Raw genomic sequence first — 21,248 nt, forward strand, 5'->3', positions numbered from 1 at the left:
TCAGTGGTGGTTCAACCACCTGGATCCACCACTGTAGAGCCTCTTCTCTAGGACTCCTCTGCCTCCTATCAGGCATGGAAAAGTTGTCCTGCAAACATAAGGCTAAATCTAAGCAGTATTCCCTATAGGAGGTGGCGTTTATAGGCTTTAGAGAAGGCAAATGATACCGTGTCTGTTCACAACCAGGCAACCCTCATAATGCTGTTACCACAGAGCTCAGAGTCAGACCAACATGACAAGTCCTCATCCTGCCCTGAAGAGCCATTGGCTCCAATGCAAAAAAGCCTGATCAGGAGCTTCTGAGCGTTTTAGGGAGAGTCTCTAAGGTTCAGGAGAACACTATCTAGCCAGCTTGTACAGTGAGTTCCACAACAGATGTGGGCCAGAGGGGAGAAACACTTTGGACCTTTTCAGAGGTTATCTTTTCCTTCAGATACTAGAGTGTCTCCTCAGCTCACTGCACAACAAACATGGCTCCTACATCATTCCCCTTCTCCCCACAGCAAATCAGTGGTTGTGCTCCTGTATCGCATACAGGCTGGCTATAGAGATTAATTCTGAGCAAGATACAATCAGATGAGTTAATCATAAAATCATTTAATGTTCTGCCAGGTATGGCTGAGGTTAGCTTAAATAAGGTATTTTAGACACAGTGCCACCTAGTGTCTTAACCGTATAATGCAGTTTAGCATTCCATTACATCTCCTCCTTTAAGTTCTACGTTCCTGCATTTACAATATTTACACTATCACGCTGTCTTTGAAGTTCAGTATCTATCTGTCTGTTAAGTGTCTGTGAATTGTACTAGTTTTCTAATTACAAGACCTGAATGTATAACAGCTTGGTCATCTGGCTGTCCATTAGTTGCAGTGACTAGCTGTGGTTGGTCTACTATGTTGAGGAGCAGCAGAGAGTCCTGTGGCACCTTATAGACTAACAGACGTATTGGAGCATGAGCTTTTGTGGGTGAATACCCACTTCGTCAGATGCGTATCTTGAGGAGTTGTCATTTTGTTTTTCATACATCGTCTGTAGAGTTTGCTCTTGATTTCATCCCCATAGCCAAGATGTGTGGGGCTTCAGTAGTTCATTCAGTGGTTTTGTCACTGTAGAAAGGTCTTGTAGATATCAACAAAAGTAACTTACTATCTCCAATATGCATCTCTGTTCTGGTACATTCACTGGTGCATTCAATTCTCAAATTGCTTTTACTTTCTCAGGGCATATTTGTTTGTCTGTTCCAAAAACTCAGTTTGGGGTAGGCAGAAAACACACTTTTCCTTGTTTAGCTTAAGTTCACACTGACTGATTAGGCTTAGGACTTCATTAAAGGTTTTGTTGTGTTTTTTCCATCGAAGAGCCATATATTAAACTACAGCTCCTTTTTTGTTTGTGAACAGTTCTGCCATCTGTCTTTAGAAAATTTCAGCTGCACTGATAATCCAACAAGGTAATCTTTGGAAGAAAAATCTCTCAAAAGGTGTGATAAATATAGTCAGTTTAGCACTTCCTTTTGCCAGAGGAATTTGCCAGAATCCACTTGAGGCATCCAGTTTGGAAAATAATGCAGTCACTTTGGGGAGAAAGTCATTCAGTGTTGGGAGGATATATTTTTCTTTCACAACTGCTTCATTAAGTCCTTTAAGAGCCACACAGGTTCAGATTTTCCCATTTTTCTTTATAACTGGTACCATTGGGGTTTGCTAACAGATTTTCTCAGTTATGCCAATCTGTTCCATTCTCTTTAACTCAGTTTCCACTTTATGAAATAATGGGATAGGAATCCTGTGAGGTGTATGTATAGCATATGCTTCAGCATTGTCTCATAAAATTATTTGTACTGGGTCTCCTTTCAAAAGTACAGTATCACCAAATAGTTAATTGAGATCTTCCACTTTTTTTCGCTGTGCCCATCATGGCTGTCATGCTGCAGCTGAGAAGGATGTTAGTCTGTGGTCCTTTGATCGTATGCACTCTGAATGTGTAACTTCCGGGGCTAGTCAAAGCTGTGTCAGGTGACTTCAGCTTTGGGAGGGGTTGAAGGTGAGTGTGAATTCCTTCTGAGATGACTGTAACATTAGCTCCCAAGTCAATTTTAAAGTCAATAATCTTGCCATGAACATTCATTTTCACACTCTAGGCAGGTTCTGAGCCATCACAAGTGATAAATCCCAGAAACAGTGGTTCTTGATAGTCTGTAATATGTCAGCTCCCTGACTGTAGCAAACAGCTGCAAAATGTCCGTATTTTGTGCATTTATAATACTGTGCACTTCTGGGTGAATATGAATCATCCCTTGAGATATGACTTTTTCCATATCTTGTGCATGTAGCCTGGAATTTTTCTCTATTAGTCTCAGGGATCTTATGATGGTGATGACTTTTAATAGTCATGCTGAATCTCTTTACTGCTTCTAAGCTAGCTTCTTGTTTCTCAAGTTTAGCAAGTTTTTCTTGGTTTTGCCAGCTCTGACTTCTTTCCTACTTGAATATCTCTGTCTAGGGTTAAGTCTGTCTTCAGTTTACTCCTGGGGGAATCTGCGTTACTACGCGTGTGCATAATTAATGAGCCCTCCAGATTACTAAGTTGTTGCACAGAAAAAAACTTGTCAAAATGTTGCTGCGGTTCTGCCTTTAGCCCACCAGAGGGCACTGTGGCACAAGAACAGCAGCAGCTTCCAGCAGAAAATAACTTCTGCAGTTCCACCCTATGCCCACCTGAGGGCACTGTGCTGATAGAACAAAGCTACAGCTCACAGCCAGCTAAGGAAGAGAGAGCCTGCAGAGCTTTCTTCACAGTGCCTGTGGCAAGGGCAGCAGACTGGGGTTATAGGGAGACAGACAGCATGGGGTGCTGGGTGGGGGGAGGTCAGACAGGGGATCATAAGGGCTAGTTGGGAAGGGCAGATTGGGGCAGGGGCTGAATGGGAGTGGAGGCACAGGGCCTCAGGGGGAGGGAGGACAGGGGGAGGAAGTGCAGAGTTACATAGGGACAGGGGAGTGGCTGAGTGAGGCCACAGACATAGGTGCTGGGAACTAGGCGTGCTGGGGGTGCTGCTGCACCCCCTGGCTTGAAGTGGTTTCCATTATATATAGGCTTTAAAGTTTGATTCTATGGCTCTCAGCACCCCCACTATAAAAATTGTTCCATCACCCCTGGGCACAGACACACAGGGGGGAGTTGGGTACAGAGACATAGGGATAGGGGAGTGGCTGGGTGAGGGCGCAGAGACTCATGGGGACAGGGACAGATTTGCCTGACTGAATGGGAGAGGCTAGGGGTCAGCCAGGGTCTGCATGGGGGAAGCTCCCTAACAATTCCCCTGCCCCCCCCAAATCAAAAAACCCAACAACCTGTTCCATACTTTTCCCACCCATACCAAACAACCCTCCAGGTTCACATGCAGGCACCTTCCCAGCAATTTACTTCCCTCTCCCTCTCCTCCGTTACCCCTGACTCCCCCAAGCCTTTGCACTGTTCCTGATGGGTCAGAGAAATACAGTTCTGTATTGTAGTTTAAATTAATTATTGCTTAGAATTCTGTATTAATATGCCTAGTAAGGAATCTATTTGTCAAAAAACATTTCCTGGATCTTTTTTGTTGTCTGTATTGTTACAGACATACTTGCTGACAGGTATTTTTAAATAAATAACCAAAAATAATTGAAACTGGTGTGATTATATTGTGTTATTTTGACAAATAAAATATGCAGAATTTTGCAGATTTTGAAAATATTGTGTGCAGAAGTTTTAATTTTTTTGTTATTTTGGCACAGAATTCCACCAGGAGTATTAATTGTAGCTGCTGGGAAAGATTTTTATCTGTTAACCCAACAACCAAATTCTGTCTGTTTTTTATGTTTTACAGTCCCAAAATCACTGTTTTCAGCCATTTCATGAAGAGCTCTTATAAATTCTGTGGTGGAAACATGCTCTTTCATTAAACACATTTCTCTGAGTTATAAATTATGCATCAAACATAGCCGGAATCTTTTCATAATCATTTTTGTGACCATCTTCAGTCAAGTCAAAGGTTTTAAAGATATGTTCCACTTACTTCCTCATAGCATAAAAAAGATGGTACTTGTACATCTCAAGTTTCTTTGTGGAGCTTGTTTGCAATTTAGAATCTTGCAATACTGCTTTCAGTCTGTCCATTGTGAAGGTTTGTCAAAGCTGATGTTCTGTGGGGCATGGAAGAGTGCCTTAGAATCATAGAATCTCAGGGTTGGAAGGGACCTCAGGAGGTCATCTAGTCCAACCCCCTGCTCAAAGCAGGACCAAACCCAACTAAATCATCCCAGCCAGGGCTTTGTCAAGCCTGACCTTAAAAACCTCTAAGGAAGGAGATTCCACTACCTCCCTAGGTAACCCATTCCAGTTCTTCACCACCCTACTAGGGAAAAAGTTTTTCCTAATATCCAACCTAAACCTCCCCCTCTGCAACTTGAGACCATTACTCCTTGTTCTGTCATCTTCTACCACTGAGAACAGTCTAGATCCATCCTCTTTGGAACCCCCTTTCAGGTAGTTGAAAGCAGCTATCAAATCCCCCCTCATTCTTCTCTTCTGCAGACTAAACAATCCCAGTTCCCTCAGCCTCTCCTCATAAGTCATGTGCTCCAGCCCCCTAATCATTTTTGTTGCCCTCCGCTGGACTCTCTCCAATTTATCCACATCCTTCTTGTAGTGTGGGGCCCAAAACTGGACACAGTACTCCAAATGAGGCCTCACCAGTGCTGAATAGAGGGGAATGATCACATCCCTCGATCTGCTGGAAATGCCCCTACTTATACAACCCAAAATGCCATTAGCCTTCTTGGCAACAAGGGCACACTGTTGACTCATATTCAGCTTTTCGTCCACCGTAACCCCTAGGTCCTTTTCTGCAGAACTGCTGCCCAGCCATTCGGTCCCTAGTCTGTAGCAGTGCATGGGATTCTTCCGTCCTAAGTGCAGGACTCTGCACTTGTCCTTGTTGAACCTCATCATATTTCTTTTGGCCCAATCCTCTAATTTGTCTAGGTCCCTCTGTATCCTAGCCCTACCCTCCAGCGTATCAACCACTCCTCCCAGTTTAGTGTCATCTGCAAACTTGCTAAGGGTGCAGTCCACACCATCCTCCAGATCGTTAATGAAGATATTGAATAAAACCGGCCCCAGCACCGACCCTTGGGGCACTCCACTTGATACCGGCTGCCAACTAGACATGGAACCATTGATCACTATCCGTTGAGCCCGACCATCTAGCCAGTTTTCTATCCACCTTACCGTCCATTCATCCAGCCCATACTTCTTTAACTTGCTGGCAAGAATACTGTGGGAGACTGTATCAAAAGCTTTGCTAAAGTCCAGAAATAGTACATCCACTGCTTTCCCCTCATCCACAGAGCCGGTTATTTCGTCATAGAAGGCAATTAGGTTAGTCAGGCATGACTTGCCCTTGGTGAATCCATGCTGACTGTTCCTGATCACTTTCCCCTCCTTTAAGTGGTTCAGGATTGATTCCTTGAGGACCTGTTCCATGATTTTTCCAGGGACTGAGGTGAGACTGACTGGCCTGTAGTTCCCTGGATCTTCCTTCTTCCCTTTTTTAAAGATGGGCACTACATTAGCTTTTTTCCAGTCATCCAGGACCTCCCCCAATTGCCATGATTTTTCAAAGATAATGGCCAATGGCTCTGCAATCTCATCGGCCAACTCTTTTAGCACCCTCGAATGCAGCGCATCCGGCCCCATGGACTTGTGCTCGTCCAGCTTTCCTAAATAGCCCCGAACTACTTCTTTCTCCACAGAGAGCTGGTCACCTCCTCCCCATACCGTGCTGCAGAGTGCAGCTGTCTGGGAGCTGACCTTGTCTGTGAAGTACTCCAATCATGTGAGTTATCCCACCAAGTCTCTGTTATTCCAATTACATCATAATTCCCTGACTGTGCCAGGACTTCTAGTTCTCCCTGCTTGTTCCCCAGGCTTCTTGCATTTGTGTATAGGCACTTAAGATAACCCGCCGATTGTCCCGCTTTCTCGGTCTGAGACAGGAGTCCTCCCCTCTTGTAGTCTCCTGCTTGTGCTTCCTCCCGGTATCCCACTTACCTCGGGGCTTTGGTCTCCTTCCCCCGGTAAACCTAGTTTAAAGCCCTCCTCACTAGGGATGAGATAATGCAAACTTTGTTGCTTTGTTCCTTCAGTTTCTGACACCATGCCATGCTCCTGTATCAAACACAGACTTACTACAGAGCTTTCTTCTGAGCAAGATATACACCAAATGTGTTCATCAGAAGATCCTTTAATATACTGTTGGGAATGGCTGAGGTTAGCTTAAATAAGGTATTTTACACATAGTGCCACCTAGTGGCTGAAGAGTATAATACATTTTAGCATTCCATTCTGATACTTAAGGGTAACTCTTGCAAACCCCTGAGACTTTCAGGTCCTAAAAAGGCATCCTCTTCGCAACACAGCAGTTAATGAACAGTTTTGTTTAAGCCCCGTCTCCTTTGCCCCCAGTTCCTACTTTTCCCCCCTGCTTCAGCTACAGGAATGTACAGAGGCTCTGACAGCATTCTGTATTGAATTCACTGCTCCTTTCCCAGCACTGCATAATTTCTGGGCATGCAGAGAAGCCTGTCACTCCTGGGAAGCCCTACCTCAGATAGCAGTGGAATTGGAATTATGCCCGCCTGCCTGTCAGCCTAAGGAACCTTGTTCTGCCAGGGAAAGGGGCTCAGATGCCGAAAGGGTATCTCTCTCCACTCCTCCCAAGCTCCCCATCTGATTCCACATTAAAATGGGGTGAGCACTTCAAGCAGTCTGTGATGAGAGCAGAGTCACATGAGGTGTCCACTCCTCATGAAACTGCACCATCATGGGATTGTAAAGGAGTAAGTGGAAAAATCACTTCACTGTTCAAAATGACTCTAGATTTACTGTAGAAAAGCCTTGAGTGGTACTAGGTGGTTCCTGTAGTACGTGTGCTAGCCAGCCTGGGGGAGCAGACAGTCATCTATTAGGCTCCCAGGGTCACTTAGCAAGCTGTTTCCACAATTGAAATATTTGTCTCAGTATTTCTGGGTTGAGTGGTCCCCAGGCCAGCATGTTACCTCTCCCCTTCAAACCGCCTTGGAAAGTGCCACACATAAACCTCCCCCTCAAAAAACCTTTAAAAGCTGGAGGACTTTTCCAAGAGAGGATGTCAGTGGTTCACAAGGAATTGATTAATATTAATAAAATAGCTTTCCTTCAGGCACTACTGGATAGACAGTTTCCTATGGACACCGCCTGTGAGAACATCAGTAGATCCAAATGAGGATTTTTTATTAAAATATTAAATATTAAATTAAAATTTTCTATCAAAACAGAGTTTTCATACGTTTTGGGAGCTTTAGATTGCTGAAGCAGTAGCTCCACCTTCATAGTGAAATACAGTCACACAGGGATGATACTGCACAGCAATTTTAAAGCCTTTGCTATAACCATTCAGAACAAAGGTTTTATGTAAGGAAAGCCTACTTAGTAGCTACCAAGTGGCTTGTCTTGGAGGTAAGATCCTTGTTTAAAGTGAGATATTTCTGTCCTGATCAAACCCTTGATGTGATGTGTAACAAGAGCAACAGCTTTTACCTTTGTACCTACAGGGAGGCCAAGTAACACCCATGAATAGCAATTATTCATCTGAGAGAGATATCTTGTGCATCCAGATTGACACAATTTTTGGTGAAATATTAGAGCTATATGGGGAAATATTAGAGAAGTTAGTAGCTGGGATTGCTGAGAGGCCCTAATCCTTACTGTTAAAGCCACCATGCCAACCCAGGTTATTTCTAAGGAACTATAATCTTAACAGAGGGAAGAAACAGAAGCTTCCAAAGAAACCTAGGTAAAATTTTCCCCAAAGCAACAAAATTCTCAGCATGATAAAGACAAAAAGATCAACCCTCCATACTGAGAGTCTTAAGAAATGGTAGGTAGTAACAGCAATGCAGGGCTCCACAATTTACACATCCAGACAACATGCCAGTCGTTGCCCTGGCTAGAGAAACATACCCATTAATACTGGACAACTGCTGGAAAGGATTCATACCCATCACTTGTTCAAAACCATGAAGTGTGTTTGAACCTAATGCAGAGAATTGCTCACTCATGGATCAAAATTGGCATGGCTCTGGCCATAATTTTACTATGATGGTAAAGATTTGCAAAGGGTATCAGCCTTATGAACATTCAGTAGGTGGGTACATAGAACTCTCTATTTGCATATCATCAGATGCAAGTTTAATCAGGATAACAGAGAGGACAAGCCTTTGGCAGGTATTTCTAGTCTCCATTATCGCTGAAAGGCAGGTTTTGGAAGCAGTTCCCCCATCTATACAAGAATGACTCTGCTGCTTTTGTGAGGAAAAAGCTACTCTTACAGGTCCAGAAAGTTCCTCTTTCCATAATTCCTGGGAAATATTTCTCCCATAATTTTGTTTTATCCCTTAACATTCCTATTGAAGGTTTTAATATAAATGGACATTCCTAGTGCTCTAAAGATATACACCTCTACCTCGATATAACGCTGTCTTTGGGAGCCAAAAAATCTTACCACGTTATAGGTGAAACCGTGTTATATTAAACTTGCTTTGATCCACCAGAGTGTGCAGTCCCGCGCCCTCCCCCCCCCCCCGGAGCACTGCTTTACCACATTATATCCAAATTAGTGTTATAGTGAGGTAGTGGTGTATTTAAAGCAGATGGAGTACGATGCCAATTGTACCCTGTTCATCTCTTCCTATCCAAAATGCCAAGGTCTTAGAGTGTCATTGTTGCTGCAGGGAAGGTGTTAAAATACTGCACCAGATTGCATGCTAGACATCTGGGAAACTGTTCACAGAAGTGCCTCAGGATAATTGATGAAAAAGTAAGTTTTCATTCCTGTACGCTGGCATTGTTAGGAAGGTATAATGGGTTGGTTCCCCCATAAATCCTTGCTTTATATTGAAGGAGCTTCCTTTCCTGCCTATTCTACTACAATAAAAATCAACACTCTGCGAAACTTTTCCCCTCTGTCTGTGATTGCTTGCTTGCTACTTCCTATTAGCGATAAATGAGGAGTGAAGCTGTGCAACAGAAAGAAATTTCTTACCTGAAAAATGTCATACAAACGTTTAGCATGTCTGTTGTATGTCATATGTTAACCAAAAAGCTGGAGAAGAGGGCACTCCGCTTAAGGAATTTCATAAAATCAGAAGGGCAAGTTCAACTAATTTGTTCATTTTAGGAGCTCAAGTATATTTGTGTTCATACATGTTTGTATGAATACATAATATTTACTAAAATTTTGCGTTATATCAAACACATTGGTGCATCTTTCTGATTTTGCTGCTTTGCATTATGTAATTTGGCTTCACTAAACCACTATACCTGTTACAGAAGTATTTCTGAACAAATGGAACACAATTTTTGAGGATATGAGCAAACATATTATGTAGATTTACTGGAAGTTGCTTTCATATGAAGATGTATTAGTCATTTAAAATAAACAATACCAAACTTCTCTAGCATTTTCTATAAACTTGTTTTTGATTATAATTTTATTTTTTGTATCTTTTAAATATTAAATAAAAAGAGAAGTAGGTGTTACAAAATCAAAATCAGTTATTTTATTTAATAATCCATTTTATTAACATTCTAAAAGGTTCAGTTCTCTTCATGAATATAATTTCCGCTTTCTAAAATAAAAATATAACTATCAGCAGTATTAGTTTATGTAAATTAAAGGGATGGCACTAGTATAAAATGACTGCTTTGTAAAACATTTTACTGTTTGATGCTATGAAGACAAAATGTTTGGGTTTTCTGCCTGAAGAAATTTGTAAATTAATGCATAGTATAATAAACCACCGTTTAAATCTGAATGTAGCCTAGTAAAATACAAGATCCACAGGATTTTTCTGAAATAGTGACAAATAAATACAGCGCTTTGTGTATGTAGGGTTATTTAAGATTAATAGGACATGGTGATTTATTTTTCTTTACATAAAGTAAGAATACGGTTTGCAAATAAATTTTTACCAGTTTTATGGAATATTGTCAACAAGAAATTATTAGGTATTCTCTAAGTCACTAATGAAGGTGAAAGTTTTATGCTACTGAAGTTATAATCAGTCCGTTTAGATTTAGAGTTACATTTTCAGTGATAAACACTGATAAAATGTCCTTACTAAATATTTCAGTGATGATGTTGTATTGTTCATTGTGCTGCTATTCCTAAAATGGTCAAACGTTGTTTTTGACCCCCTGTTGACAGCATTATAGAAAGTCACGCCAAATTGCTAAGACCTCATGATCTTAGTTCTAAGTTTTCTTTATTGTAAAAAACCCCTCCTCTTTGTTTTTGTTTTTGTGAGTTGTAGAATTGTTGTTTGTGTATAGATTTTAAACATTTTTTTATAATTAACTTAATATTATAAATTTCATAAAGTGAAATATGTAGAAATCTTTAATTTGTTTGGATTCTGTGTCACAGCTAACAACCACAGCCCATAAAGTTTGACTATAAGAATAGAATTTGATTCACATTTAAAGGAAAAACATAATAAATTATTCTGCCACCAGATAACCCCTATTTTCTTTGTATCAATTCTCGCATTTAAAGTTTTTCTGCCTTGTCTGTCAGGTGTTATAAGCAGCATGTTTCAAGGGCAATCATATTAGACTTCTTCCCTCCCTGCTTTCCTGTTTCAGCAGATATAAAGTTAGAGAGCGTCCTTTTTGTGTGCTAGCTCCAGGACTCTACTACATACACTCTTCCACTGTGCCATCCAAATGCAGACTGTATTTTGAAGCAGTTAGACTCCTTGGATGTGAGTCTTTGGGTTACAGTAGATATCCTGAGTGGACTCTGTAAGTCTATGAAAACTGCTAGACTGCTTCCAATTCACACTGTATATATTAAAATGGAAATAGAATCATAGAATATCAGGGTTGGAAGGGACCTCAGGAGGTCATCTAGTCCAACTCCCTGTTTCAAAGCAGGACCAATCCCCAGACAGATTTTTGCCCCAGATCCCTAAATCGCCCCCTCAAGGATTGAACTCACAACCCTGGGTTTAGCAGGCCAATGCTCAAACCACATCATATTAGTTTACTAATGCACGTTTTTCCAGTCTTCCAATGAGACAGGTACTTGTAGAATTTGCAGAGGTCAACTGATAATCCTCCTAAAAGGAGTTAAATAATTATGCATCCTTAAATAGTTATGCTAAACAGATGAGATGGAAAGTTTACAGGACAAAGTAACATGCCATGATTTAAACAGAGGCATGCTAGTGTATCAATCTTCATATACCTTTGTGAAGAACCACAAAATATTTATATTTATAAATCTCAGATTGGCTACAAGTCTATTTTTATTTATATTTTGTTTTGTTATTTATATTCCATGGGGCATCTATGTTGAACATTACTGCCCTCTAATTTAAATATGCTTTATTAAAAGTAAACATAAAACTCTCAGACACTAGTCTTGCTATTTAATTAAAATAAAATTAAAATCAAATGCATTTTTAAATATGTAACTCCATTAATTTATGGATAAATATTTAAGTTTACTACAGTTTTAGAAGTACTGTATTTTGTCATGTTATCAGATATATGGAGAAAGTGTATCTTGTCCCGTGCTACCCTAAGAAAAAAATATATAATTTAAACAATTTCTTATATCATTGCTGCTACATTATCACATTCTCTAATTACGAGATTTTGTTAACTGAAATCTTGTTTTCTTCTAGCTGACAGCACGATCACTGCCTGCTGTACAATCTGATGAGAGACTGCAGCCTTTGCTTAATCACCTCAGGTAACATGAATAAGAAACATAAATTTATTCATCCATAAAGTTAAGAGAATTATATCTGTAATATTCAAACTTCTTCAGATCTGTATTGATGGGTGAAAGTGGAAAAACTGAAAGAAAATATTTTCTTTTCGTTTCAATACTATATTGATAGGAAAATGTACAATTTCATGAAGGAAATGTAAACATTTATTTTGAGCCAAGTATGTGACATTGCCTTTACAAGAACAGCGAACGAAAAAGGTTCCATAGCTGTTACCAAAACCACTTTTTCTCTTGTAGGTTCTTTTAAATGACTAAATGTAAAATTATTATTCAGATTCTTCATGTACAAAAGTCAGCAAATTCAAAATTATGGCATCCAGAGCATTAACTTATTTTATTATTTGTATTATCCAGGAAGAACATATCTTGTAATCCATCACTAGTGAATGAGTCCACTGGTGAATGGATTATGGAGGCAGCTCTAAACTGTGAACCAGTAGTATGGCCCTTTGGACTCATCCAGGAACAAGTAGTCAAATCATCCTGCTTCCTGTATAAGGAGAACAGGAGATAGTGTTCCTAACTGAGCTCCTACCTTTTCTTAATTTTCACTCCCAGCTTTTCTTCTTATGTTTTTCATTTTAGCCATAGAATCAGTCCTTGCCTTTTTTAGGTGACTCAGCTACTTTTCTGCCTTTTTGGAAGGGGCAATTTGGCTCTTGGAGGGAATAGCCACAAAAAGGAGATTCACATAGCTAGTGATGTGTACGGTTTCACATAGATGTGTGTGTAATGCCACTTCTTCCCCTCCCATTAATATATAGTGCCATAGGAAAGCATGACACTTCACAGACAGAAGTGTGACATTTTATGATGACTTTAAAAATGAATATATTACTGCCATGTACCTTTTATTTGTGTGGATATCTGTAAAATGAACTTTTGGCTTTTATTAACATCAGGACAATCAGAAGCAATTTCATATCTTGTTGGGTTTCAATGCAAATTGTATTTGAAAAAGAAGTTAATAATTGTGCATATGTATGTATATAAGGGTTAAATCATATTTGAGAGAAAAGAATTAGAAAACATATCTGTTAAAAATGTGTCAATTGTGTGAGTTGGACATTAGTGGTATGCTGTAAATTAACACCATTGATATGTGTAATTTTTATAGTTCTTCTTTGAGTGGCTGCGAACATGTATTCCAGTCAGGTGTGTGAGTGCCAAGTGCGCTGAAGCCACCAAACTTTTTGTAACAGTACCTGTCTGGTCTGGGTGATGCACGTGCCTCAAGTCTGCTCATGGCCCCTTGTGAGTCTGCATAAGGGTAGCACCATTCCTACCCTCCTCACTTCCTTTGCACCACCTATGGCCTGAGTCATAGTTCCTCAGGTGATTTACCTCATGGTTGTTTTAGACTGTGCAGTCAATGAGTTACTTCTCTGCCTCCTTTTCCTGTTAATAGTTAGATAGTGCTTAGTACACAATAGCTAGTTTACCTTACTGCTTTATTTGTTTCAGTTAATTAGTTTTCTGTGCGAAGCTCTGGTGACATATGCTCACCTGGCTTTAAGCACTGTTTACCGTGTGAGGTACCTACTCTGCATTGCCTTTTGTGTCTTAGTGAGGGACCTGTTAAAGAGAGGTATCTGCTGTCCTTTCAAGGAAAAGGATGAAGATTTTCAGAGATCTGCACCGTAAGCAATCCCTCATGGAGCAGGTGATGACACCCACCTCAGCTGCTCTTCCTATCTCTTGGGTTGCTACAGAGGGTTCAGTGATTTCTGACAGACCCTGGACTTGGACTCTTCTCTTTGGAGAAGGAAATGTCCTGAAAGAGGACCCATAAAAAAGACTGGAGCTTTGAAGAAGGACACTGAACATCACTGGAACTCCTCAGTCACTCAAGGTGGAACTGGCAGTTGACCATGTCTTTCCCAGTACTGTGGCAGGAACATATTGGTACCTTACCATTGATTCTGGTACTGTCTCTGGGATGGACATTGAGTCCAATACCAAGGAAAATGGTTCTGGCACCGGCATTATTACCAGCAATGACTCCACAAGCTTATGAGACAGCAAAGGATTTGCTTTGTCTCTGCACCCTTGTCTCCCCTGTGGTGCTGGAGTCCTTTGTACTAGAGGCACCTCCTCCTGTTCTTGGCTCATCCAGATCTATGGATCTGCTAGAGACACTCTCAACAGCACCACTGTTGAGTCCAGCTAAGAGAAACTGCAAAGATGTGACTTTGATTCAGTCTTCAATACTGAAGACTATTTGTGGCTTCCGTATTGCCACAATCCTTAGGCTGGGTACTGACTGTGACTTACATTTTTGCACCAACAACAATGTATTGCTTGGTACCAAGTCCCTCCACATCTTGAGGTGCATTTGCAGTACCAGCTACTTTATTGGCATCAGCACCAATATTGACCTCTTCTCAATGGGCCAGAGATAAATCAGAATGCCAAGTGGCCACTTCAGGGCTAGCATCCCTATTCCCTACTGACCATTCGGATGCTGCCTGGCAATTGAGTTCAGAGTCTCCCTCCTCTTCACCATCCTTTCCTAGGTGCAGTCGGTCTAGCGAGTCTTAGACCAGCTCCTGAAGGAAAGCATTGGTACCAAGAACAGGACCTTTCATATAGCAGAGATAGATCATCCTGGCCTGGTTCCTACTGGTTGCCTATTCCCTGCATGTTTCCTTAGTGGCCTTTTTGTAACTCTTGGTGTATCTCCCACTCTTCCAGGTCTTGATCGCTGGTACACTTGAGCAGAAGGTCACCAGACTGTTCTCATATCTTTGAGGCCCATTCAGATACTCAGCACCCAGTCACCCTGAGAAACCAGTTCTGCAGGATGAACCATTGCCAAAGGAGCGCATTCTACTACAAGAGGACACACGGGCCCCTGTTATCTTGTCGTCGCCCTCACCAGTTAATTCCATGGCCTCAGATTCCTCATCTCCAGTTCTGGAGGATTTAAAATTTTATCAAGACCTACTGAGGAGGGTGTCAGCAGCATTGGGCAGTCAAGCTGAGCTTGTACAAGAGAACATTCTCAAGGTTTTTGGACGTTCTTCAGATGACAGTCCCTGGGAGGCTAGCTTTCCCTATATATGAGGCTGTTTTGGAACTGGCAAAGACCTTGTGGCACATGCCAGCCTCCTTAGTGCTGACAGCCAAGTACACAGACAGACAATATAATGTCCCGATCAAGGCTTTGAGTGCTTTTAATCCCCTTTGACCCCAACTACCTCATGGTCACTGCTGCCAGTGAGAAATCACATCAAAGGAGCTTCAGATCAAATCCCAAAGAGAGAGTTCAAGTGCTTGACTTATTGAGGAGAAAAATGCAGCATGTGCATAGCTAACTGGTGGGTGCTGTTATCAAAATATAACTTTTTAAACTGGGGTGCAGTGTCCAAGTTTACTGACAAGCTACCTGAAGAAAGGGAGTAGGTTTCTTGTAGGGGGTAAGGGAGGAGTTTAGAGTTTTCCTTGCAGAACGCCACTTTGTGGCCACACATTGCTCCAGTCAGCACTCAGTGTCACAGATGCGTCTTCCAGGATAATGACCCCTGCAATAACAATGAGGAAAACCTTGTAATTACAAAACTCCAGCATAGCCCCTAACATCCATCGAACCATAGAGGACGTCCCTTTGGATGGTAAATTTTTCTTCTCTGACAAAACTTTGCACTCATTTAAAAACTCCCATGCTACGCTCTGTTTGTTGAAGGCCTTTACCCCTGCCCCTGAGAGAGAGCAGTACGAGACCCTGCAACAACAATACTCTCAGCAGCCTGAAAACCCGTTGGGGCATAATGACTTTTAGAGGAGGAGGCACAAGTCACAGAGAAGGCGGTCCTTTAGCGCCAACTCAAATCAACCAGCCTGCCCTCAGTTGTGGGAATGCAATATATTTGACATTTCCCTTGAGCATATCAATGCAGTCATGAACAATCTTTCTGCTATCTCTCCTCCTTCTGGGGATAGATTGTTCCACTTCTTCAAAGCCTGGGAATCTGTAACAACAGACAAGTAGCTCCCAAGCACTATGTGACTGGGATACTATATCCAATTCCTGTCCATCCTCTTCTCCCACCCACCTTTCCTGACCCTTTTCAGGGACCTTCTTCATGAGTCAGTGTTTCTTCAGAAAGTTCAGTCTCTGTGTGTCTAATGGGACACTTTCTCCAAGCAGTGTTTGTTACAGCACTTGCACCCCCACACCCGCATCACCAAACATTCTAAGAGTGACCCCATATAAGGGGTGCTGTGCCCTCTACTGCCTCAGTTCTTTGCAACCATTGTGTCAGATGGAAGTGAACTGCTCCAGGCTATTTGGATCTGGGTTTTTCTCCATTCTCGCTGTCTTGATAGTTGTTTAGAATAGTTTATAGTTCAGTGATAAATATAGTTAAGTTAGTAGCTTGATTTCGGGTTATGGCTGAACTGAAGACGAAAAAGAAGCCGGGATTCAAAAGACATGTTTTCATGCCCAGCTATCCTCTTGGCATTGGAAGACCATATTAGGTGCCTGAAGTGCATGGAAGAGGGCCACTTTCTATCTGAGTGTTCCATCTGCTGGACTTTCAAGCCTAGAGCTTGCAAGAAGAGGCAGAGCAGATTGCAGCTCCTTTTCCTTAAGGAGGTACTTGAGGCTAAACTTGTGGGTTCCAGGCACTTGTTGGATCCAAAGCCCAAGAGACCAGTCTTGGATCCAGTGACTTCCTCCAGAAAGTCAAAGCAGCTTAAAGGTCCAAGGATATCAGAACCTCTGTTTGGTCCAATTCCTGGATTCTGCTACTCAGGATTCAGGGCTTCAAAGACACTGTTGATTGAAAAAGTTACTGCCTGCTATGAAACCAAGAACCTCATTGTTTGCTCTAGCTGTGTTGGTTCTGGAAAAGAAGGCAAGGAAGAACAAAGTGAGATCCTATACATCAGGTTTGTGAGATCAGTCTGATTCTGATAGGGTCTCTGTGGCTCTGAAACTTAGCCCTGTTACAGTTTCAGCTTCACGGACCTGAGTATTTCATCGGATCCTGTGCCATCCAGGTTTTTGTCTCTGGCTTCAATCTCTGTTTTGGTTCCAGGTCCATCTTTGGATCCAAAGAGAGCTTTTACTTTGGTGACTGATGTACATCATTTGGCTTCTAAGCATTCCTCTTCTCTGACTGAGATACAGAGAGTCTGGAGGAAGACACAGGTTTCATCAGTTTCAGAGATCTGTGTTGGCTTCACCTGAAGAAAGGAGAAGAGCGGAAGAGGTTTAGTTTTTCTCCTGATTCATTTATACCGCCTCTTCCTAAGACTCCTGCAGGGTCTCAGCAAAGAGCTTTCTGTCCATTTATTTCTCTCTCCACCGTCTAGGTCCCATGCTGTCTCAGGCATGCTTCATTCCAGATTTGAGGCCACATCTGTGATTAGAGGAGAAAAGAAAAAGAATAAAGAAACCTGTTTGCTCCCAGTTCTTCCCTCCTTTTTCTCCTCCTCCTGCAATGTTCTCAGATCCCAGTTGCTGGGGAGATTGGCAGTTCTGGGCTCCATGGCTTTCCTGAGTGTCACCACTAGAGGAAATGTTCAGTTGTTCTCCTTATGAATGGAGAGGTGATGTTTCATCTGTAAGGATCTGGCAATGATCAAGTCCTTGGATTTGGTTCCACTAGATCCATCTGCATCTCAAACAGGAGCGCCTGACAATGTGTCTGAAAGGGAAGATAGCTCCTCTTTTTGAAAACTGATACAGATTATAATCCAGATCTATCAAGTGAGCAAGTTAGAGTGGCTGCTTTTTCTTCCCCTTGTGAGGACACTCTGCAGTTCCACAACCTCATGGATTGCACGGCGTCCATGTTGAACTTACTTACATTCAGTAGCCATGGAGGAAACCTCCCATCTGATGTTCAGAATTTGTGGGGCTATTTTGAGGGAGTAGGATGTTGTTATTAATTCTTGCTTAGCTGCACCATGCTAAGACTGTTTGATCCACTTCTACCTCTTGCAAGCCTATTTCCAAGAAGGCAGACAAATTATGTCAGATATCCTTGGAAGTTTTTTCATATTTTCACACACACCCCATATTTAATTTGATGATGATGATGGCTACAGCCAGTAGCAGGTTGAGATCTGGACAAGCACATTCTACTCCAGCTGATGGAGAAGGGAAGAAGGCTGCTTCCCTAGGGAGAAAGATGTTCTCTTCTTTCTCTCTTGGAATTAAGGTGATTGAGGTGGGGTGGCTGCCCCTCACTGGCAGAAAAAGGATTAAAAGCAGCCCTAGGGAGGCAGCCAATCAGAGAAGGGCTGAAGGGAGCAGCCAATCAGGGCCAAGCAGGCCCATATAAAAAGGGAGCTGCGGGACAGAGGAGGTTAGTTAACTGCTGGGAGCTCAGGGAGGAAGGACTCTGTCTCCGGAGGGCTCAGAGAACTGCCAGCACCCTGGACAGAGCAATGCTGCAAACAGGGACTGGGGAAGCTAGAGAGAGCTCCTGGCTGGTTGCTAGGGCCTGCAGGCTAAGACTCTGAGGTAAGTGAAGAAAAGGGTGCTGTAGCTGCATGGGAAGCGGCCCCGGGATAATGGATTGCAGTTGCCACTGAGGGAAGTGGCTGGATAGAGATTGCAGGTCCCCCAGAAGGGGGGAAACACAGAGTGTGGCACAGCCGGAGGGCAGCGTCACTGAAGAGGATGCCACAGTCCTGGGAGTGGCACAGGTCCTGGAACGAAAGTGACGGCAGTGAGGCACCATCTGAAGAAGGCGCACTACCATGTAGTGCTAATTTTCAAAACAACCAATAGGAGGCACCACAGTGGTGAGTGAACCTTGTCACAGCGACAAATTATCAAGCTGTTATGGCCTGCCATCAATTCCACTTATGGAAAAGATGGGAATGTTTGTGCAGAATCTGGCAGATGACAGAAGGAAAATGTAATTCTATTGGAGGGTCAAAATGTGGCAAAGCACGCTCCCAGGGCTTTGTTTGACGCCTCGGGCTCTTCTGCCAGACCACTGGCTCTTGCCATTCAGCTGAGGAAACTTGTGATCAGGGTCCCAGGGAGCCACACTGAGGATACTTAATTAGGGCAAACTGCAAAGAATGGGGCAGAGAATCCGCAAATCTTGTGGTCATTCCAGTACTTAGATCCACCAAGCTAGCCTCAAAACTGTTTCTGCAATACCTTACTTGTTACCCAGAAGCCAAAACACAGTTCCCTTAAAGCAAGAAAAAGATGGATGAGTTGCTGGAAAAGTTGAAGGAGACAAGATCGACGGCCTGCTCTTTGGACCTGACTTTTATTCTCTAAAGTCACACTCGAATAGAAAAGACAATTGGCTTCGTACTTTGGATGTAAGGTGAACTTTGGCCTTCTGTCTGACTAGGACTGGGCCCTTCAGGTTATCTTCTCAGCTCTCTGTCTTTTATGCTGACAGAAAGAATGCTGACAATTTCTGTGCAAACAGTTTCCAAATGGATTACTTCCAGCATCACAACGGTGAACAAGGTAGCAAACATCTCTCCTCCACAGAGACTTTTGGCCCATTCAACAAAGGCTCAAACTACCTCAGTGGCATTTTTGAGGGACATTCCCATATTGACATTTGTAGGGCTGCTACTTTGTCCTCTGTCATTTAACTCAACATTAAGCCATCACATCTGCATCAGATCTTGAAGCAGATTTTGAAAAAGTGATTCTTCAGTCTCTCATTAGGTGTACTCTGAGCCTAACTGCTTGTGAGTCACCCGAGTGGTATACAGATGTGCAACCACACAAAGAAGAAAAACTTTTCTCCATTGTAACTATTGTTCTTTGAAATGTGGCTCACATGAGTATTCCACAACCCATCCTTTGTACTCTCTGCACTGGAATCTTGAGCCACAATTCCTGGTGCGAAAGAACTGAGGGAGCCACTGCCCTCATAGCCATGGAAGGAGCCTTGAGAAAGCAGAGGGTATGAGCGCTGACCCTATGGGTACTGCTACAGAAAGTGCTCTGGAATGCTGCGTGCACATACGCCTTAAAGAAGTATGCATGTGGTTCATATCTTGATGAACAACTGTTACAAATACAAGTGAGTAATTGTTCTGGTGTGGTGTTGTTTTTTCTCTTTTTTTTCATTAAAACATCTTTGTAGGATCATCAAAATGCTCATCATTAGTATAACTTTATTCCCACTGAACTCAATGTTAAAACTACCATTGACTTTAGTGGGAGCAAAGTTAATTACGCACTTAGTGCTTTTGAAAATTCCATCCTCCGTGTAAGGAATTATCAGAAAATTTCTGTTTTCACTGCTGACAATTTTTTCCACAATTTTTATGGGCAGGAATGGTGTCCCTAGCCTCTGTTTGCCAGAAGTTGGGAATAGGTGACAGGGGATGGATCACTTGATGATTGATTACCTGTTCTGTTCATTCCCTCTAAAACATCTGGCATTGGCCACTGTTGGAAGACAGGATACTGGGCTAGATGACCCTTTGGTCTGATTCAATATAGTCATTCTTATGTTCTTATAAAAATAAGTGTTTTGTGCCATAATATTCAGAGCCACTATCGGCCTCCAGGTTTTCTTTTGGTAATGTGTAAAAGGGAAAGACTTCAAAAACCAGAGGGTCAGCTTTTTAAAATTATAGCCGAAACTAGCTACCGAATACTTAGAGATCCTTCATTTGTTATGCAACTAGGCAAACCACCTAATTTTTTGGTTTTCTCTATATGTTTGCACTTTAAATTGTTGTCTTTGCATATGCAGTTTATTTTTAAACTTATCCCAATGAATGAGGGACCATGCCAGAGCTAAGAACATTCCCAATATGATATAGAAGTGTATAAGTAAAACTGTAAAGAAACATTGTCACAGCCGGTGAAACCACAAAATATCACATTTTCCAGTCCCTAAAAAGGCAAAACAAGTCATAGTATAAAACTGGATTTTAGAACTTGAGAATCAAGCTTTGGCAGGGAATACACAGATGAGTCTAATAGGTCTTTTCCATTATTTATTTCTATGACTCGTGATTCATTTTTATTTCAACTTGCTCACAAAAATGAAAGGTATTTTAGTTGTAGGCTTCCCTCTTCCTTTATTGTATGAAGTTACTTACAGCAGTATTTTATTTTTGGCATATGTCAGACAAATAGAGCTTTATCAGGGGAGCATAAGCTTAGAAATTATCTGAAAAGAATGTACAATTGAAGGTTACACAGCATTGATTGGTTGCTAATGCATTGTTTGTTCGACGGCAACGGTTCATTATCTGCTTGTGAATTTTAAATTAGCCAGCCTTCACTTTCAGCATAAATTATTTTTGCTGAAGTTTACATCTATAGAGTTATTTTTTAAATAATTCCTTATTTTAATGCATGGCCCTGTTTTTTAATGTGCATGGAATTCATTTTGTAATGAGACCATTGTGT

General features: G+C 41.9%; 1 protein-coding gene across 1 annotated transcript in view; it reads left to right on the forward strand.

Moving 5' to 3' along the window:
- PRIM2 (DNA primase subunit 2) overlaps nucleotides 1-21,248 on the forward strand; it is a 271,221-nt gene that overhangs the window by 156,553 nt on the left and 93,420 nt on the right. Inside the window, exon 8 of the mRNA XM_045008402.1 lies at nucleotides 11,772-11,839. Within this exon, the coding sequence (XP_044864337.1) occupies nucleotides 11,772-11,839 (68 nt within the window). The remainder of the gene's footprint in view (nucleotides 1-11,771; nucleotides 11,840-21,248) is intronic.

Source organism: Mauremys mutica, chromosome 3, assembly GCF_020497125.1.
Source record: "Mauremys mutica isolate MM-2020 ecotype Southern chromosome 3, ASM2049712v1, whole genome shotgun sequence".
Classification (NCBI taxonomy): domain Eukaryota; kingdom Metazoa; phylum Chordata; order Testudines; family Geoemydidae; genus Mauremys; species Mauremys mutica.